The sequence below is a fragment of the Ovis canadensis genome, chromosome 10, assembly GCF_042477335.2.
Source record: "Ovis canadensis isolate MfBH-ARS-UI-01 breed Bighorn chromosome 10, ARS-UI_OviCan_v2, whole genome shotgun sequence".
In the NCBI taxonomy this organism is placed as follows: Eukaryota; Metazoa; Chordata; class Mammalia; order Artiodactyla; family Bovidae; genus Ovis; species Ovis canadensis.
The window spans coordinates 45,110,713-45,131,796 of record NC_091254.1 but is presented as its reverse complement, the minus strand read 5'-3'; the positions used below and the strand labels follow the sequence as shown (position 1 = coordinate 45,131,796).

The 21,084-nt window shown below is 39.4% G+C and overlaps 1 protein-coding gene across 1 annotated transcript in view; it reads right to left on the bottom strand.

Moving 5' to 3' along the window:
* Window positions 1-5,276: 5,276 nt before the first annotated feature.
* The window catches only part of UBL3 (ubiquitin like 3), a 46,789-nt gene continuing 30,981 nt past the window's right edge, over window positions 5,277-21,084 (bottom strand). The window contains exons 2-5 of the mRNA XM_069602245.1: window positions 15,073-15,181; window positions 10,615-10,701; window positions 8,506-8,583; window positions 5,277-8,198 (exon numbers count right to left, since the gene is read on the bottom strand). Of these exons, the coding sequence (XP_069458346.1) occupies window positions 8,146-8,198; window positions 8,506-8,583; window positions 10,615-10,701; window positions 15,073-15,181 (327 nt within the window). The 3' untranslated portion in view covers window positions 5,277-8,145. The remainder of the gene's footprint in view (window positions 8,199-8,505; window positions 8,584-10,614; window positions 10,702-15,072; window positions 15,182-21,084) is intronic.

Genomic DNA, 21,084 nt, shown 5'->3' with positions numbered 1-21,084 from the left:
AAAAAGTATTTTTTTTAAGTACAAAAGCAGTTTGGTAATTTATAATTTATTACAGTAGAAAGGCTGGAGGGGCCAACTGTCTTCTAGAGGGTGATCTCACTGCTCCAACCCCCTGCAGGAAAAGTCCAGATTTCAGAATTGGAGAGGGGTTGCTGCTGAGTTTCCCCACATTGCATTCCTGGCTGGTTTTTCAAGGCTCAGCTTTCTCATTTCCTCCCCCTCAGTCAGGGACTCGGTGTTCTAGACATACTGTGTGCATGCCCAGTTGCTTAGTCGTGTCCAAGTCTTTGCAACCCCCTGGACTGTAGCCCAACCAGGCTCCTCGGTCCATGGGCTTCTCCAGGCAAGAATACTGGAGTGGGTTGCCATGCCCTCCTCCAGGGGATCTTCCCGACTCAGGTTTCAAGCCCGAGTCTCCTGCTTTGGCAGGAGGACTCTACCACTAAGCCACCTCGGGGCTACTCACAGTTTCCTGGCCAGCTCACCCACTCTTGTGTCTGGGCCTTTGCATTTCCGTTTGATTGCATCACTGCCCCCCACCCCAGCCCCGACCTTTCTCTCTGACCCTCCACCATGCTCCTTTTCCTGGCCAAGGCCTACTCATATTTCTGGGCAAAAAAATTATTTTTTTATTATGGTAAAATACATATAAGGCAGAATTTACCATATTAACTATTTTTAAGTGTACAAGTCGGGGCATGACATACATTCATCGTGCTGCGCAAACATCACTGCCATTCATCTCCAGAACACTTTCGTCTTCCCAAACTGAAACGGAGTCTCTATCTCCAGCCCTACTTTCCCCGACTCCTGGTCACCTCTATTCTACTTTCTGTCTCAGTGAATTTGCCTATTCAATGTACTTTGACTAAGTGGAATCATTATTTGTCATTTTGTGAGTTGTTATTTCACTTAGAATAGTACCTTCCAGGCTCCTCCGGGTTGTAGCCCGTGTCAGAATTGCCATGCTTTTCAAGGTTCTGTTGTCGGACAATGCAACATTTTGCTTCTCTATTCAAGTGCTTGAGCGGTTGCCATCTTTTGGATACTGTGAATAATCTTGCTATGAACACTGACCTGCAAATCCCTCTCGTTTTTGACTCCACTTGGACACTGTCTACTCCCCAAACCAGTTCTGATTCCCCTACCATTCAGGTAACCTTCCCCCTTTGCCCACCAAATTTCTGATTTTTTTTTTCTCATTCCTCTTGTCCTGTGAAAACAACCAGCAAAGCTTTAGCACGTAGGCTTTGCCTCAGTCTCTACTCTCTAGGGAACCTCAGCTCAGAAATATATACGGTGAGTCCCCTATATATGAACCTTTAACTTTCGAACTTTGGAAGATGCGGACATGTGGCCTCATGCCCAGTCAGGTAAGTCAGCTCATGAGTCTGGCGCACATTGTCACGTGTGTACATCCTCTGCAACACGTGCGTGGCTGTGCTTTTCTGTACTCCACTGTACAGCATGCATGGAGTGAGGCTCCCTAGTGGCTCAGTGGTGAAGAATCCACCTGCCAATGCAGGAGACGCAGGTTCGGTTCCTGGTCTGGGAAGATCCCCTGGAGAAGGAAACGGCAACCCACTCCAGCATTCTTGCTTGGAAATCCCCTGAACAGAGGAAGCTGGTGGCCGAGTCCAATGGGTTGTAGACACAACTTAGTGACTGAACAACACTGTACAGAGTACAGCAGTTCAGCATCTTTATTTCAAGCCTTGGCAGGATGTCTGGAAGTAGTGATGTAGCTGGCACTGCTAAGAAGTGCCAGCTGGGATCCTGCACTGCTGTACTTTTCAAGGTACTGTACAGTCTGAGATGTTTTTTGCTTTTATGTATTGTGTGAAAAGTACTACAAACATACTACAGTACAATACTACTTGGCCGCTTGTGTTAGTTGGGTGCCCAAACTAACTTTTTGGACTTAATGGACAAATTGGACTTACAAACACGTCCTTGGGATGGAGGGCTTTCCTTGTGGTTCAGCTGGTAAAGAATCCACCTGCAATGAGGGAGACCTGGGTTCGATTCCTGGGTTAGGAATATCCCTTGCAGAAGGGAAAGGATACCCATTCCAGTATTCTGGCCTGGAGAATTCCATGGACTGTATAGTCCATGGGGTCACAGAGTCGGACACAACTGAGCAACTTTCACTTTCTTGACATGGAACTTGTTTGTATGTAAGGGACTTAGTGATGGTACTAAGTGATGGTCACATTTCAGCTAAAATGTGATGGTAGTTCTTTGGAGACATTGAGGATTAAGGAAGTCTTAGTAATTATGTAGGGCTCCCAAGACCATCCTCACTGGTAAGAAAGGCCACACTGGAGGGGAGAAGGAAGGGGTGGGTGCCTAGAAATGAACGAGGGGTGTGGTGGGGGGTGGTGGTGAGAGAATAACCCTGATGCAGAGGACAGAAAAGAACAGAGAAATTCAGGAGGGAGTCAGATTTAGCTCCTGTTAAATAATCCATTCTTGCACCCAACGTGTGACTCCCCTGTGCATCCTCCCTGCAAGAAAGGGCCTTTGTTCCTTCCAACAGCCTCTGTTCGAACACTTCCTATAACAGCAGTCTCACTACTCAAAAAGAGCTGCTTTCATTTCTGCACTTCAGAACCAAATGGAATCAAAATCTGCCTACTTGCAATTTCTGCCCGAGTTCTGTTCTGACCACCGCAGCAGCTCACATGAGGTACCTGGCCTTTCCTGCATTACAGACCTTCAAACATGTGAAGTTATCTGCTTCTGTTTTTTCTTTGGGGGGTTAACAGCTCACTGGTGACATCATTTCCAGGTTGTTTGGTACCCTGGTTGGTCACCTTTGGACACACTCAGGTGTGTCACTGAAACTTCAAACGTGGGGCCCAGCACAGAACCCAGATACGACATCCCAGGAGGGGGTCTGGGGCAATGGTGGGAGGTGGGCAGGGGGGCGGTACAGCTCAGGCAGCGTGCACAACGGCTCCTACAATCCTGCCCAGTATGCCCATCCGGCTTTGGTGACTTGAGCCCAAGGCAGCCAAGTTCGTCTTTTCCATCTCCAGCCTCTTACCCCATTTCCATTTCTGTTTTAACTCCATTTGTTGCAGTCTTTCCACTGTTTTCCTTTGTGTTCTTGGTATTTAAGTGGTTCAGTTTCTGGCCATCTGCAAGAAGGTGACCATTTGGAGCCACAAGTGTTCAGGTTTCATTCAGCTGATGTGAGAAACCCCAGCATTAATATGAAAAAGTAAAAAATTTTAAAACTCCCCAGGTGGTTCCAGCATGCAACCAAGGTTGACACCCAGCAGCATATCACTGTCCTGTCCTTTCTGAACACAGTAAACATATACTTCTTATTTCTTCTCCACCCAGCTCATTCCAAGCGAACATCATTCTCCGAGGTGTCAGACACCTACTATACTCACCCTTGATTTACGTGGCCAAGCTCCCGGTCTGCTCATGCTAAGTTACAAGACAAGAGATGACTTGCCTCGATGGTCTTTCCTTCCTCATCACAGTAACTTGCGACTATATGGTCATATTTACTTGTGAGGGATCTGCATGCCGAACTTTTTCTTCTCTTCTTTTCCTAATCTACTTCTTCGGGACATCTAGAACCATGCGGGTGCCTGGCCTCTACTTAAAACAGAAGGCCCTTTGACAGGGTTGCAGGTTGGTCAGGTAAGTTCTTTGCCCAATCAGTGCTCTAAATATTTATCTTAAAATAATCCTTACAACCCTACAAAATAGATATTATTCTTACTCTACACATGAACCAACCAGAGCCCCAAGGTTAAGGAAGTGGACCCTGAAGCCCTGCGGTTTTCCTGCATGGTATCCTGTGCTCTGAGGGCTGAGGGGCAGGGGTAGTCAGGATGGAGATATGTTAATCAAATTTTTTAAAATGTCTGAGAAGCACTGGTAGAAAGCATGCTGATTAGTGGAGCGCTGTTAAGAAACCCCACCTCCCACCCCAGAGAGAAAACCACAGTGTGTGATGAAGCAGCGGGGACTGGGAGAGGAGCCAGGCTCCAGAATGCCAGAAAATCCACCTTATTGAGCAGACAGCTGAGAACGAGATAAATCCCTCTTTTATCATCACCACATGGAACATGTAGCTGAAGAGCAGCATGGATTAAACCTGGAGGTTCCAGCGCTGCTTGTGGTCAGCACTGTTCCCCTCTACATCCTGCTCCCTCGTTACTTAAAATGAGGTTTCTTCTACTACAACGTAGACTCCCTGTCCATCAAAATAAGATGTCTGTAGAAAATACAAATCAGATACTAAATGTCTGAATGTACAGTAACTACACTCTAGAATTAAGTCTCTACCTGAGATACTGTTTTCAAAACAGATTACTTCTAGATCTACATTAAGAAATATCTGTGTCTTTTTCTCTTTTTTTGCCCACACCAGGTGGCGTGAGAGATCTCCCAGCCAGGGATGGGACCCCGGACCCCTGCAGTAGCACAGTGTCCTAGCCACTGGACTTCCAGGGAAGCCCTCAATTCCTGCTTTTAATTGGCTGAATCAAAGGAGAGACTGGCACACCTCCTTTTCACAGCATTAATTTACAATGCCTACTGTGTATTTCTTTAAAGTTGTCATCTTGAAAAAGAGGCATAATTATAAAAAAATAATATCACAAGACATTTGATGTCACTGTCAAGAGTCACAAAATAACTTTAGTAAATGAAATGTTCTCGTGTTCTAGTACTGGATTAAACTTTACCAGGACTTAGGTGTTGACTTGATTTTGTCCATGAACTCTTTCAGAAGTCAGCTCTCCAGTCACCCAGTCTGTGAAAGGGCTTCATTTATCAAGAGTCTTCTGAAGAAAACTGCGCCAGGAGGCTGGCTGCGATAGCCTGAGGGAGCCACTGCCAGCGGCCAAGGGGCCTGCTCTGCCAGGACAGGGAAACTGCTGAGGAGACGGCCAGCAGCCTGTGGTTTGGTTTCAACCCCAAGAATAGGCTATGCGTGCTCCTTCAAGCCCTCCTCCCACCCCCCATCACCTGGTTTGGCTAACCAGTGACTATATCACAAATAATGGAAAAAAAAATTGAGAAAGGCCTGTGACAGTTACCAATAAGGACAGTGTGAAGGCATACTCAGTCTTCCTTGATCACTTTCCCTTTGGTTTAGGTAACACAGAAGAATAAAAGGCTGACACAATACTGACTTTACTGAAGAATGTAATGAAATAAACTGAAGGAAAAAAGAGGAAGATAGTGGAGACACAAAATTTTTATGCCAAAATTATGAACAGAAGTCATTTAAAAGAAGAGAAATATTCTACAACAGATGAAGAAAGTTTTAATTTCTTTTCACATTAAACATCGTATACCACAATCAGCTAACAGAAATTACTGTAACATTGGTCAAGATGACATAAAACTAAGGATAAATGTCTGTTATGAGGAAACCTCATTTAATGTCAGTGATGATGTCAGATACTATACTTTTCATAAGAAATAATTTATCTTGAAGAGAATGTAAATAAGTCAGATCAAGGAGACATGCTGAGGTTTTAATAAAGAAGAAAAGCTTTGCCTTTCCCAGAATGCTTAAAATCCAGGACAATTTAGGTAGAAGACAGGAATTAAATACCAAGTGCTAGGAGGGTCACAGGCCCGTAACTCAGGCTGCGTTCACAGGACTGAACCTCTGTAGCCCTCACCTTTCAGTGAGTGAGCTACTGTTTCTGGTGGAGGGATCTTCACTGGGATGTGGTATTGATTTTAACCATCAAGCAGTCCAAATAACTATTTTAAAAAGGGACAGCTGAGTATTTTCATGTACACACTATTAAGGCATCTACATTTTTGGTGTTTTCAGTATATAATTTTACTGCTATTTTTTATTCTTTTTTCATTTTGCACAACAATGATATTAGGTATTAAATGACATTTCTTTCTCTACTAATGATCCAGTTTATCCATTTTGCAAACTCCAAATTGCAGTCTTGTGAAGGGAAATTTATAATATGGGAACACATAGAAAAATACATAGAAAACCAATAGGGAATGTGGTTAGCCATCATAAAATTTCAATAATAATTTAACTGATAGTCTTTAACTTTGGAAAAACAGAATAATTAGAATTAAAATAGGTATTAAAAAATAATTACCAGTAGTTTATATTAGGAAAGAATACAGCCATAAATGGCTTAATTGCCCAATTAAGTAACTACCAGATTCTTCTTTAGTCAACACTAACAGAATTCACATTTGAGCCAGTCAACAAAGCATATAAATATTTAACATCTCTTGAACAGAACATCTTAGTGATAACAGAGACTACGTAATTCTACCCATTGTCATGACTGTGCACAAATTAACCAGGTTAAATATCAGAGATACACTGGGAATCCTCCCAAAACTAACAATAGAATATTCAACAAATTTTCTTAAAGATTCAGAAATAAAAATTGAACAATTATAACATGGATGAGACAGTATTTAAACAACTATCAACCTAATCAAAGACCTTTAAAATTACCACCAAAATGCACTATGATATTTTTTTATTTAGTGTACAGAAAGAATCTATAAGTACAGGTTGCAGAAAGAAAATGTTTAGTGCTATTTACATTCATTTTAAAACTCTGCTCTATACAAATTTAATTCTGATCAGTATGAACAATATTTTTGTAGATCTACTGCATATAAAGCCTTTCCATCAAAGCATTAACAATGAATAAAATAACCTGATTACCTTTAAACGAAGCTGACTGAAACCATTTACACTTACTGCTTGTAAGGGCCGTGGACACTCATTTCAGTACAGGACATTACATCAGCCTGCAACTTCATTTTTATAAAGGCTAGAGTTATTTATATGGAATATTGTTCTATATACGACACGCCAATCTATATTTAAGTTCTATAGTTAGGTATTTTATGAGGTTTTTATTAAATATATTCTACACATATTCGCAATTTCACCCAGGAAGAATTTCTTCCCAGTGAAAAAATATAAAATCTTTTATATCTTTTTTACAGGTTTAGATGAAACTAGCTCATGCTTTAGCGCTGTGCAAATTGTTTTTAGCATATCAATTTTTAAATTATCGGTACAAAACAAAAGAATGGCATCCCTAATCAAGTATGCCTTGAAAATCAGCTTTTGATTTTAATACAATTGCAAGCACTAATACCCAAGGCAAACTACATAAGGAAACAAAATTAGTCCTATGGAGAATTTTTGATTTTAAGAATTCATCTGAGCTCTCTCTCATTAATGATGAAGTATGACACGGAACACAGAGATGAGCAATAATTACAGAAAATTGAATTTGCTGATATTCAAATACATAAAAGTGGTGAATCAATGAGGTTTTCTAATATTTCTGTGCAATCATGGAAATCTACGAGTGACTGGAACTACCCCCCGCGTTAAGGCTAAGACGCGCGCGTTCCCTCTTGTGCTGTGTGAACAAGCCCCCAGTCAGTCTGACTGGAGTGCACGTGTGAAGGAAAAACAACTAGCTTCACGAGCCCTCTGCTGAGCACTCCCAACAACAGGCACACTGTGTCTTTCCACTTGTTGCAGTGAGAATAGCCGAGCTCAGGGCAGGATTCTGTGCCAGTGCAGCCGCCATGGCTGACTGCGGTAGAATTCACCCAACATTTTAGTTTCTTTTCTATTTTTTCCTCTCATGTTGGCCCAGCAATTAACTTCATTAATTGCTGAATGTCTTCCAGTGTGGATTTGCACATGAGTATTTCTAGGTACCATAAACCATGTTATAAATTCTGCTGATGAAGAAAATAATTGTCAATTATTTTTAGTGCAAAATTGTATTTGGAACACTTGATTTGTTAGTTCTGGTGATGAAAACCTTTGTGGCAGGAAAATGGTTTCTGCTATGAAAAATCACTTGTTAACTTTTCCCCTGGAGATTGACTTGCATTCAAAAATCAATTTAAATTTATATTTTAAAACTGCTTAACATAAACAAAACTACTAGGAATAAAAGTCATAGTGAAAAATGTCCTTGGTTCTTTTTACTTTCATGAGAGAAGATGACAGTGTCCACGTGGTGGTTGAGGTCCATGGGTCTACAGGCAGACGCTTCCTGAAGGTTCTGAAGCGATGCCGGGTCACCCCTGGCCCGGCAGCATGAAAGACAAAGACCACGCCACACGCGCCAGGTAGACCGCTTACAGGATGACACAACAGTTACTCTCTCCAGTCTTTTCACGATTCCTCTGACCTAGGGAAGTGAAGAGAAGCCTTGTTTATAAAGATGCTTGGGGGAAGCAGAGGGATTCCAGCGTAATAAGAAACAGGGATTTTTTTTTTTTTTGCTTAATGTTGGCATTTTTTTTTTTAAATTAAAAGGCTATAATAAATACCCTTTTAGTTTTAGCCTGTTTCCAAAATGCCTGGTTATCTGCTTAGCGAGCTCTGACCATACACTATGAGAACATCCTGTCCTCAGAATGTCCAAGAGAACTGGAGCCATTTGTGAACGCCTGCCTCTGTGGCGCAAGGCAGGAAGCTCCCAGCACACAGCTCACCTTGGGAGTTTGGCTCTGGCAAGGTCTCTCTGGCCACCAAATGCATCACTGTTGTTTTGCCAAAAGGAAGCTTTAATGCTGTGTGAAAAGAAGACAGTTTGTTACACATACATCAACCTACTGGAATCACTCACCAAAATTGAGACCACTTTAAAAGCTGACTGCCTTCTGTATGACTTCCCCAACAGACAGCACTTCTTACTGGATACAGCATTTATTACATAATGAAATTAGGTTAATATTATCAGAAGCAATTTTTATAATTCAGAAATTATTTAGCTATGACTATTAGTTTGACATATAAAAACATAGTGTAAGGAAGGGGAAAGAGAAAATACATAATTGCTTAACCTAATTTTATTTAGTCACCTAATAAAATTCCTGCATCAAAGAGGTCACCACAATGTAGAAATAGAAGAAATGACATGTTAATGATTTTAAACATAATAATAATAATTTTATATTTTCAACCTTATATTCTTCTATTAGAAAACAATTTTCTTTAAAAGGTTATTTTAAATAAATGAATCACTGTTTGGCATTATTAGTAATCACTGTTTTCTATTCAAGCCTTTAAAAGGTTTTTCTCATTTATAAGTAACGATTTTTGTTATAAAATATTTCAGAAATAGAGTAATAGAATACACCCATGTACCTATGAACCAGTCACACAAAGTAAATCCCTTTGTCATTCTGTGTATACAGTGAGAAGCAGACAGTGCAGCTACGGCCTGGAGTTGTTTCTGCAGTTGCAATGTTCTAGTTCTGAGTTTCAATCTACTCCCCTCACTTGGAATTAAAGGCAGGCTCAGATCAGTACCCAACAAGCTCGGTCCTCCTGCTACCCGCTGTTTAAATCTTCCCTATAGGATGATGGTTAAGAAGAGCCCTAATAATCTTCAATATTCCTAATATTTCATATGATCAACATGACTTTCCATCTTATTTAACGCTAGCCAGCCACTATACAACACTTCTAATTATATACTGAAACGTTCTATCTATCTGTCATAATAATCATTTGCATTCATCTGCTCCAGCCCTTATCACACAGTATTTTAACAGTGAATTTTATCGGCTTCTACTCTCTAATACCAGAGTACCTTGAAGGAAGAGATTCTATCTTTTTCAATCCTGTATCTTTAACTGTTTAGCACTGTTGTCACATAAGAAATAAATAGATGCTGAATGAGTGAGTGAATGAATGAAAAGAGCCTACCTTGAAGGAAGATCAGATTAAACATTTCAATTGTTAGGTTTAGAGGAAAAAACTCATGACTATATGTATACAAAGATACATTAAGGTAGATCACTTCCTCTGCCTACAAATTTCCATTGATAATTATAATGTATGTGAAATACTGGTACTTAAAACCAAATTCTGCTCATGGTAGAAAATGCACCCCCATGAGGGGGCACTATTGAGCCCCATCTCTTCATTCACACGTGAAGAGCAGTAAAAACTAACAGTGTGTAATAGGTACCAAGCACTGTTCTGAGGCACTGTGGTTATTCTACCTTACTGATGAAGAGACCGCAACACCAGGACAGAGAGCAGGCAAGGAACTGGCTCGAGGTCACGGAGCCAGTGAGCAGTGCAGCTAAGCTCCCACACGGACAACCCGGCTCTAAGGCCTGCTCTTCCAGTCGCTATGCTTCACTGGTTCTCTAACATGACTCGCTGACCTGCATGTCTGCATGATTAGCAATTCCATCAATTACAGTCAAAATGAAAAACATCCCTTCAATATTATATGTGAAAATCAACCATCATAAACTTTGCCGAGTTTGTGTCTGGATTTAACTTAAAAATATGACATCTAAATTACATTATCCAGAGGTAAAATTAAACTACATTTATAAAATAATAAGTGTGGATTCCCATCTGTAATGGCTTAAGAGTTTATTTTACAAGGTGGTAAACACTTAAGCATAGAGCTGAAATTAGAACGCAAAATGCAAAAAAGTAGACATACCAAAAACTAGGCAAAATTCATAGAGTTTGAAATTGTATGTTTTTAGCAAAACCAGACATGAGTATCTAAACAAACAAATGAGTGATGCTGCTGCAAGACAGGCACTAAGTCCCATTACAAAGGTGACCATTACCTCCTAACGTGACATTTCCGTGCAGAAATCTTCCTTGATAAATAAGGCGTAGAATAGTTGGACTGCTGACCTGCTCTTCTTCCCAGTCTGAAAAGAACCAGGGAATTGTTAGGTGCATTTCAACATAAAATTAAGGCATTATCACACTGTTCTAAAATTCTGATCCCATTCAGATGAAGAGTATCACAGAGGACACCTGGAGCTTCCTGCTAACTGGAATAGTCACGAGTCTCACAAGCACTGTTCTCGCTGCTCCTCACTACACAGAAGGAACTGCTTAAGATTAGTCTTTGCTTCTTAAAGAACACTAAAATGTGCCCGAACACAGTCCTGAAGTTTAAAAACTAAGACAAATGAGTTGGGGAAAGTCTAATCTTAGTTAAAAAGAAGTCAGCTGAAAATTAATTTTAATTATCAAAATAACAAAACATCGCAATATTCCAGTATCTGTACCTGTTAAAACATATATTTGAGGCTGGGAACAGTAGGTTTAACAAAGATTTTTAAAAGCATTAGCATATTGGTAAAGAGCATAACAACAACAACAAAAAATTATACCTCAGTAACTAGAAAATTAAAATTTTAAAAAGCAGAACAGTGTCTACTTTTTCATAATGTGGATAACTTTATTGTTTTTAAGCCAACTGATAAACATTACAGAAGATACAATTTTAGTTCACTTTACCCAAAATTCTCAGAATGAACTTGAAAAGCAACGGATATCACAAGGTACTATACAAGTATGAAATCTAGGATAATGTACAAAGACAATCGAAAGGCAACTGGTGTGTAGAATGGATAACAGAATACTTCAGTTTAGAGTATAACTTACCTTATTATGGTAAAATACGGAATATGATTCTGTCAAAATAGCGGCCTGAGGACACTGTATCATGACAAAGTATGGGGTCAGTAATTTTCACTGCCTTGTAGATACAGAATTTTAAGTTGTGATTTTGATAGAGACTTGAGAATTCCATCATCACCTTTCTTAAGAATTCTAGCATCATGTGTGTGTTTCCTACAGAAGTTCCTGCTTTCATGAGATAACTGTCAACGCAAAAACTAGTTTAAAACACTCCCAAGAGCAAGTGACAGAAGATAAAGGAGGTGAGTGGAGGGCTCTCCCTTTTGCGTTGTTTTGACTGTTCAAGATGATGGAGTGAGTTTGATACCACCAGTGCCTGTAGGTGACTCAGCATGGCGGGAAAGGAGAGATGAGCCCCAGCCCTACCCCCAGCCTCTCCCCCGTCCATCCCCCTTCAGTGCCCTCTGACTCCCATGGTCCCAGGCCCCTCTCCTCCAGAAGGAAAACCAAATAAGTTGTTAACACTTTGGTATGGATTACTTTGAATTCATCACACCCAAGATTATTATGAGTAGAATATTTCCTTTAGCATTGTTCATTGTGTCAATAAATTAGGAAAACTCAGCAGTGGCCACAGGACTGGAAAAGGTCAATTTTCACTCCAATCCCCAAAAAGGGCAATACCAAAGAATGTTCAAATTATCACACAATTGCACTCATTTCACATGCTAGCAAGGTAATGCTCAAAATCCTTCAAGTTAGGTTTCAACAATAGGTGAACTGAGAACTCTCAGATGCACAAGCTGGATTTAGAAATGGCAGAGGAACAGGAGATCAAACTGCCAACATCCACTGGATCATAGAAAAAGCAAGAGATTCCAGAAAAACATCTATTTCTGCTTCACTGATTATGCTAAAGCCTTTAACTGTGTCAATCACAACAAATTATGGAAAATTCTTAAAGGGATGGGAACACCAGACCACCTTACCTGCCTCCCTCCTGAGAAACCTGTATGCAGGTCAAGAAGCAACAGTTAGAACCTGGACATGGAACAACAGATTGGTTCCAAATTGGGAAAGGATTTTACATCAAGGCTGTATACTGCCACCTTGCTTATTTAACTTATATGCAGAGTACATCATGTAAAATGCTGGGCTGGATGAAGCACAAGCTGGAATCAAGAATGCCAGGAGAAATATAACTAAGATCATGGCATCCACTCCCATAACTTCATGGCAAATAGATGGGGAAACAACAGAAACAATGACAGACTTCATTTTCTTGGACTCCAAAAATCACTGCAGATGGTGACTACAGCCATGAAATAAAAAGACACTTGCTCCTTGGAAGAAAAGCTATGACGATCCTAGACAGCATATTAAAATGCAGAGGCATCACTTTGCTGACAGAGGTCCATATAGTTAAAGCTATGGTTTTTCCAGTAGTCATATATGGAAGTGAGAGTTGGACTATGAAGAAGCTGAGCGTCAAAGAACTGATGCTTTTGAACTTTGGATTTGGAGAAGACTTAAGTCCCTTGGACTGAAAGGAGATTCAACCAGTCCATCCTAAAGGAAATCAGTCCTGACTATTCATTGGACTGAAGCTGAAGCTGAAGCTTCAGTACTTTGGCACCTGATGCAAAAAGCTAATTCACTGGAAAAGACCCTGATGCTGGGAAAGATAGAGGGCAGGAGAAGAAGGAGGCAACAGAGGATGAGATGGTCGGATGGCATCATTGAACCAATGGACATGAGTTTGAGCAGACTCGGAGACAGTGAAGGACAGGGAAGCTCCGCACGCTGCAGTCCATGAGGTCTCAGAGTTGGATACACCTTAGCCACTACACAAACAACATCACTCTCAGACATTTGAAAATGCTTTTCACAGTCTTACTTATCTATCCTGCCTGGCTGTGAAGACAATCCAGTATTCTAAGTTTAGTTACTTCAGCTCTTCTGAAATTCCTTATCTATGACCTTTAGCTCCAGTATCTGATTCAGGAGCTAGTATTGACTTGTTCCTTGGTTATCAGCAAGAAGAAAGACCCAGTCATTTAAAAGTATTTGTCTAAAGCATTGTTTCTCAAACTCAGGTCTATGAGGTTCTTTGGGTCTGAAAGTCCTCATCAAGAGTTTTTAGATTGTGTTTTCATTTTAATGATAACCTGGATGAGATTATCTAGATAATTCAAATTATTACCTTACAACCAAGTACAGCCTTGGGACTTTAGTGCTCATGTATGAGTTTAAGCTTATGACTGTACTGGTACCAAGCAGTACTTCTTTAATTGTCAAGAGGTTAACAAGAAAAGAACAAAGGTCGACTTAATACATAAATGACACGTTCCTGTCAGTGAAGGCTGAATGACAATTTGGTACACTGTGTGAATGAAGGGTCTGTGGTAAATCCACACATAACTGGGTTCTCATATAGCCAGTGGGCGAAGAGGCACGCCATACTCCACAGTACCATATCCATGGGGCAAGCAGTGAGTGAGTTTTAGCAAAAATATGCCACGTGGCACATTAAAGTTGTTAATTTGAACATTACTGGTTTTAGAGCTATATTTGCATTTTCTTTGTAGATCTGTTTTAGTTTTATGGTCTATAGAAGTTAATAAGGATTAAAGACTTTCTTCTAAAAGAGTTTCATATAACAGTATTTTCAGTTGAGCAGTACTGATCTAATTGATTCATTTTGCATACACTGTGTTCTTTGTTAATACAAGTCTTGTGCTTTAAAAGTACAAACTGTTTTGGTTAGCTCCTCTGTCCATGGGATCTCTAGGCCAGAACACTGGAGTGGGTAGCCTTTCCGTTCTGCAGGGGATCTTCCCAACCCAGGGATCGAATCCAGGTCTCCTGCATTGCAGGTGGATTCTTTACTGTCTGAGCCATCAGCGAAGTCCAGTAAAATTAGTGAAATCAGCACAAACAGTCGTATCACTAGGTACATGCAATTAACAGGATCAAAATGACTTGGGTTAGCTTCACAGGAAGAGCATAAGTTGAAGACTCGTTTGAGGACGGCACGAGTCTTATTACATGGAAAAGAACCAGAGAAAGGATTTCTCTCTCTCTCAAACACACACACACACACACAAACGCACACACTCCAAAATTCTGTCATGGATATTGGCTTGAAAATGCAAAGCATAAATGGATTTTATACCTTCTTGACCTTGGAGTAGTTCAGAAAACACAGGAAGTGACATGAATGAGATATTCACTTTCTGTCAAATGCAGGTTGTATACAGAATAGACCAAAAATAAAAAAAATGTGTTATAATTTGTTAGTTTTTCTTTGTTTTTACTTTGTGCTTTGGTGTAAAGAGTTACTGATATGAAAGTGTCTGTGTGTGTTAGCTACCTTGTGTTTTCCTTTAAAAGATAATTTTCTTTTACATTAAAACAGCTGTAAGGCCACCCAGCGACCTGATGCCCAGGCTCCTTTACCATTCTGCAGTGAGGGAGCTGAAAGGCCAAACCCAGCAGGGATGTGGCAGCCCCTTCCACTTTAAGCCGTGTACCCTCAATCATTTGCTTGTTTTCTTGTATTTTACTTCAACTTTTTCAAAGTGTCTGTGAAACAAGGCAGGGCATAAAGAATCAACATTATTCATTCTCAAGAGAAAACCACCACTCACCCATCGGCCAGTTGTCATACACGTGCTTTGCGATGTCAGAAGCAGAATCATTAGGAGAAAACAGGAACTCTTTCGTTTTCCCGCTTACCAAGATGAGGCGCAAGTTTATCTGAAAGAAGATAATGATTCTTTTAAAGTCTTAACATTTTTAAAGTAAAATAACGACTTTTCATTTCAATCACATTCTCAATTATTACTAATGCCATTTTCTGTTTTTTATTTACTTAAATTCTGAAAAGATTCTTTTTAAAGGTCTGGAATTTGAGACATGATTTTATTTTCATTATTTAATACGTGTGTGTGTGTGTGTATTTACCATATAAATGAACAAAGGGAAAGCAAAATTCATTACGCTTTTAAATTTACTCCAGCAATGTTCAGAACTGGACTTTTACAGGTTATCACTATAACTATAAAATATTCATTTTCCATTGAACAGCTAATACAAGCTGTTACCCTGCAGATCACATCACTAAATAGGAAAAAAAATTCAGCTGCTAATATGCTTCTTAGAAAAAAGGAAGAGAAAAAATGAACTATATATAACTTTTTATCCTATAAAAATCATTCAAACCTAAACAAATTAACCAGAAACTAATTTTGAAGAACTTTATTAGTTAATTGGAAGAGTCAGTAACAGCAGTTCCTTTAATCCCAATTACATGATCATTCACTTTCGTGGAGCTCTGTGTAACAAAGAACACAGATGCACCCTCAGTGGAAAACCTGAGATGGACAGTTGAATTAACATTTTTGAGAGCCACTCGATTTACAGTTCCAAGCCAATATATATTTGCTTATACCATTCTTAATATAGTTTCCAAAATGTCCACTTTAAAATTTTTATCTTTGTCCATAATTAACAATTTTTTTCAGCAACAATATTCATTCATCTCCCTTACAAGTTATAGATATATAGGTGAGGTTTTCTATACCTATAAGGCCTGTTATATGAGAGGAGATAACACCTTCCTAAAAAAGAAGGGCACAGCCAGAGCCCAGCTTCTCTACACACAGAGCACAGAGACTGCCAACTCACCAGGTCACCCAAGCTCTCCTCCTCAGTTACTGACATCTTTCTATTATCATTAAAAACCCAGTAAACCTGTAAGATGACACAGTCTACAGTGAATAAACTGGAATCTACTGCAGCACCACCAAGATACCAGTCACTCATTTACCATCCGCCACCACCACAGCCACTGCTGTTCCCAGCACCTCAAATCGCCACTTAGAAAAGGAACTGATAATTATAAAATATCTCCTCTCGCAAAATGCTATACACACCCACCTCTGCATTCAACGGGATGTAACTGGATTTCACAGCAGATGGAGCAGAATCAGGTTCCAAATTAGAAACTGTATTCTAACTGCCCTGTACCCTGTTATCTCAATTTTTAAAGTATTTCAAAAGATAAAAGAAGTCAGGTGAAAAGCCCTTTCGATATGACCTGTGAGAATTTTTGCTGCCTTTCCTAAATAAAATGAAATCATACCAAAGAACTTAATACAGGAAGAGGTCTGATGAAACAACACTGTTGGAAAGAAGTAATTTGATCCGGAACCGTAAGTTCCATTAGAATAAAATTCAAGGAAGGATTTACAATAAGGATTCAGTTGTAAGAAAGCACCACCTTCTTTCTTTCCCACAACAAATGAGTAATGGGTGACTGCTAAAGCAAGGAGCCTACTGTCTACATAACACAGTGTGAATTTTAGTTCTCACACATACATCACTATTTAACACTGTCTCTTTATGTGTGAATATGGGTAAATATCTATTTGCTTTGAACTTACAAGGAATCTTTTAATAGCTTCAAACTACTGCGGAAAGGCCCTTCAGCCATTAATGCCCAAGAAATTATGCCCTTCAAAATGGGTCAGCCACATGTCTGCTTCACTCAGAAAGAAATATAATTAAATCCAGGCTTCCTAAGAGTTATGTAAATAATAGGAACCTACTATTTCCTGGGATCAACTTTTAAGTTAAAAATTAGTTTCTACTGAGCTTTTATTCAAGTTTTAATATTTTAAAATAACAAAAATAGGAGAAGAGGACTTAACCATTATTTTCCACAAAGGTTACACTGACACATACTTTTAAATTTTCCCTAATATCCATCAGCAAGAAAATGGAAAAATAAATGATAGTGCATCCCTATCATGGAAGCTTCCTACAATCACTAAATGACATGAGATACAGACCTATATGATTTGATGTGGAAAGACATCCACAATGCATTAAACAAAAAATAAAACACACACCTCCACCTCATAAATACATAATGCTAACTGCATTCATGCTTCGAAGTTCTCGGCTTTTCCTATTTTAAACCTGATACAATCACTGTCACTAATTAGCTCTTTCACATTTCAAAATCAACGGTCTAACAAATTTATGTTTATCAAGATGATCAGAATGTTGACAACTTTTGGCCTGTAGATGTGCCTGACACAGTTAACTTTTGTTTTAAACGTTTACAGGTGGACATGAACTTTTCAGTTTGACATATATACTCCCAATTTACTCACGCTGGTCTGCTTTATACACTTATACTTGGGTGGCCACAGAAATTAAGTTTATAATTCATGGTACAGTTTCAAAGTGGCTTTGAGCTACAAACTGAGAAGAAAAAAAAAAAAAGAGTAAATCTTGAAGCAATCATCCAAACATCTAGCTATATAGGTTGGTCAGTAGTTAGTTGTTCTTATAGTATAGTTAGGATTTCCTCAGTGGGTAAAGAGGGCAATGCAGGAGACAAAGGAGATGTAGGTTTGATCCTTGGGTCAGGAAGATCCTCTGGAGAAGAAAATGACAACCCACTCCAGTGTTCTTGCCTGAAAACTCCCATGGACAGAGGAACCTGGTGGGCTACAGTCCATGGGGTTGCAAAGAGTCGAATACCACCGAGCAACTAAGCAAGCACATTATAGGTAGAATCTATCACGCTTATTCAGCTTAAATGTCAATTACAGCTCCTCTCAGTAGACGTACAGCAATCCCTAAAAATGTGAGCTAGTTTCTTTAGAAAGATTAAGTATTAATTATTTAAATACTTTTTAATGAAAGACCTTTTTTCTTCTTTGAACCCAAGGTAAGTCAACCTATAAAATACCTTAAAAGAATCTCTGCTTGTGAGGTACTGGGATTCTCAACACATCAACAGTGGGTTACAAACAACACTCTTATTTACAGCTTAAAATGTGATATACTCATATACATACTCATCTAAAAACAAAACTGTTCATCAGGACTCTGAATGACTTGATAGGAGATGGAGTTCTTATCACGGAATAACACACCCAAGGGATGGCACTTAGACCATCCAAATGAATGATACACATTTTATAATTACTTTGGAGGCAAAACAAATCAAAACAAGACTATCAGTGAAGCAGAACTACCATGATCATTTCCTGTAAAGCCAATGGAAACAGAAGAAGCTCTTTCATGCATATAATTTCAAGTTTTTGTTTTTGTTTATTTTTTTTAGATTTTCAGTCAAACTTATTGTGATTCCCATTTGTTGGATTATATCGATTTGGAGAAATCTTATCTACAGCTTAATTCACTCAACAATTTGTTTTGAGTAGGTCAGGATGGAAAAAAATAAGAGGAAAGAGGGGGAATGGAAGATGGGATTAACTGGAACAGCCTTTGGAAATAAAACAGGAGATTATTGAGATGGACCATGCCCTCTGAAGAAATATAACTGTTTTTCACAAAGAGATCAACGCACTGATCAAAAGGGGAACTCCTGACTTTGAGAGTCTCTGAGGAGCAGAGTGAGTCCTGGGACACACAGGGGAGGGCTCTGCCTACACCTTTGTGGGGCTCATTCCTGCCCGTTTTTGCTAAAGGACAGGTAAGTGGCCAGTGGGAAAGAGATCAGACTTTCTTCGAAAATCACTTTTAAAAAGTTCTCAATTTATCTCAAGGGGATGATATCGAGTTTTTTAAAAAAAAAAGTCAATTCAAAAGATGACGTGGCATATATGATTCCATTTATACAATATTTTTGAAATTACTAAGTAAGAGATGGAGAGCAGTGGTGGCCGGGTTCTAGGAAGAGGGGAAGAGAGAGAGCGCGGCTGTTTCTATAAAGGGACAATAGGGATCTTCGGGGTGGAACTGAAACGCGTGCTGCTGGAAAGCGGCCTGTGAATCTGCACAGGACTACATATGCACAGACACTAATGAGAGCACGCTTAATTGGAGAGCTCCGAACAGAGCCTGTGGATTTTATCAGCGTCCATTCCCTGAGGCTACTGAACTAGTTCTAAGATGCTAGCTATCATTAGCGAAAACTAGGTGAAGGGTGCACGGGATTTCCCTGTATTCTTTCTTTCTATCCCATGTAAATCCATAATTATCTCAAAAAGATTATTTTAAAAAATTAAGAGCTTGACTTCCTAAAAATGTATACAGTATTGTATGTTTGTCTTTACTTATGTTTCTTATTTTTATGAAGGTGAATAGTGCTTTTTAAAAAATAATCCTGTATCAAAATAGGTACTTGATCTAGAGTAAAAATATAAACTATCAGTGACTTAAGGTATGAGGCTGAAAATAGTTAAATTTTTTTTTCTCTAGACCTATGGACTTAAATGGCATGTTTTGAATTTCTGTTAACTGCATGTTAAAGAAAAATGGAACTAAGGAGGAATATGTTCATGTTTCTACACAGGACTGATTAAAAACAAATTATTCAAATAACTGCAGTGCTTAGATATGATAACTACATATTCATAAACTTTCTTTTAGTTGTTCATTTATTCAGACATTTTCTGAAACAGATACAGTGCTTGGTGCCTGATTACAAAATATTTAACGTGAAACTTCTGGAGATTTCATACCCTGGAAGCTAGGAGGCATACAAACAACTGAGTGTGGAGGAGGGGGTGGCTACAAGGTGCTCAACAAGTGTTTGCCAAATGAATATAAAAGAGAAAAGAAAGGAGAACCTGTGAGTTGGAGATTCCAGGGTAGGGTGTGTAATGTCCAGTGGCCAGAAGTAAAACCTCGACTACCCATGCACCTAGTTGGTACTCAGTCTAGCGGACTCTGATGCTATCACCCACATCTCAGAGTCCTGGGAACAACAGGAGAGATATTAGCAAGTGGGAGGCTGAGTGCTGAACCCAGGGCACCGCCACCACCAATACCCGCTTTGTGCCACCCAGCTCAAGTGACCGGGGGCCCAGGCAAACTCCTCAGCAAGGTCTCCGTGATTATCCTGTCACTCCAACCCCTCTTGCCCCACCATGCCCCAGTTGCATGGACCTTCTTTCAGGGCCTCAAGCTGCCAAGCTCTTTGCCTCAAGGCCTGCATCCAGGTTGTTCCTTCGGCTGAAATGCTCGCTGCCCCACTCCAATCCACACACTCTGGGCTCACATGTTTGAGAGGGGATGGCATAAAAAAATTCCCCTGCATCTAGTCACCCTGGATGAAGTGATAAAACTACATTTTCAAACAAAGAGCAGGAGAAGAATTTCAAAATATAACCGAAGAAGCCAAGAAAGCATTCCTACTTTTTTATTGGAAAGAAGGAGTAGTCCTATTTGTGAAGAAGTTGTAAGGCATTCATGAAAACAGATTTTACTTCTACGAAAACACACCTGGATTCTTGTCTCTGAATTTACTTGTATTATGTACTCATAAACTAAGGGGCACTGAGATTTGCTAAATGGATTGAAACTATGGGATCTTTACCTTCTTTTTAACACTTAAAATGATGAAAATGATGTATATTCTAATGTACATGAACTATTAAATCTATAGCAGTAAAAACTCAATGAGATTCCTTATTTTTTAATTGTAGAAACATCTACTCTGACAAATAGGTAAAGGAGAGGTCAAAGAGTCCTCTAGCTTAAGTTCCCAAATAAAATTATCAGAGAACACAAGCCCTGCAACAGACCACAGTGATAAAAGAAAAACAGTTGCCCTGAAGAGGGAAAAAAGAACAAGGCATTTAAAAAATCATCCTATTCTTTACAATATGTCTGTC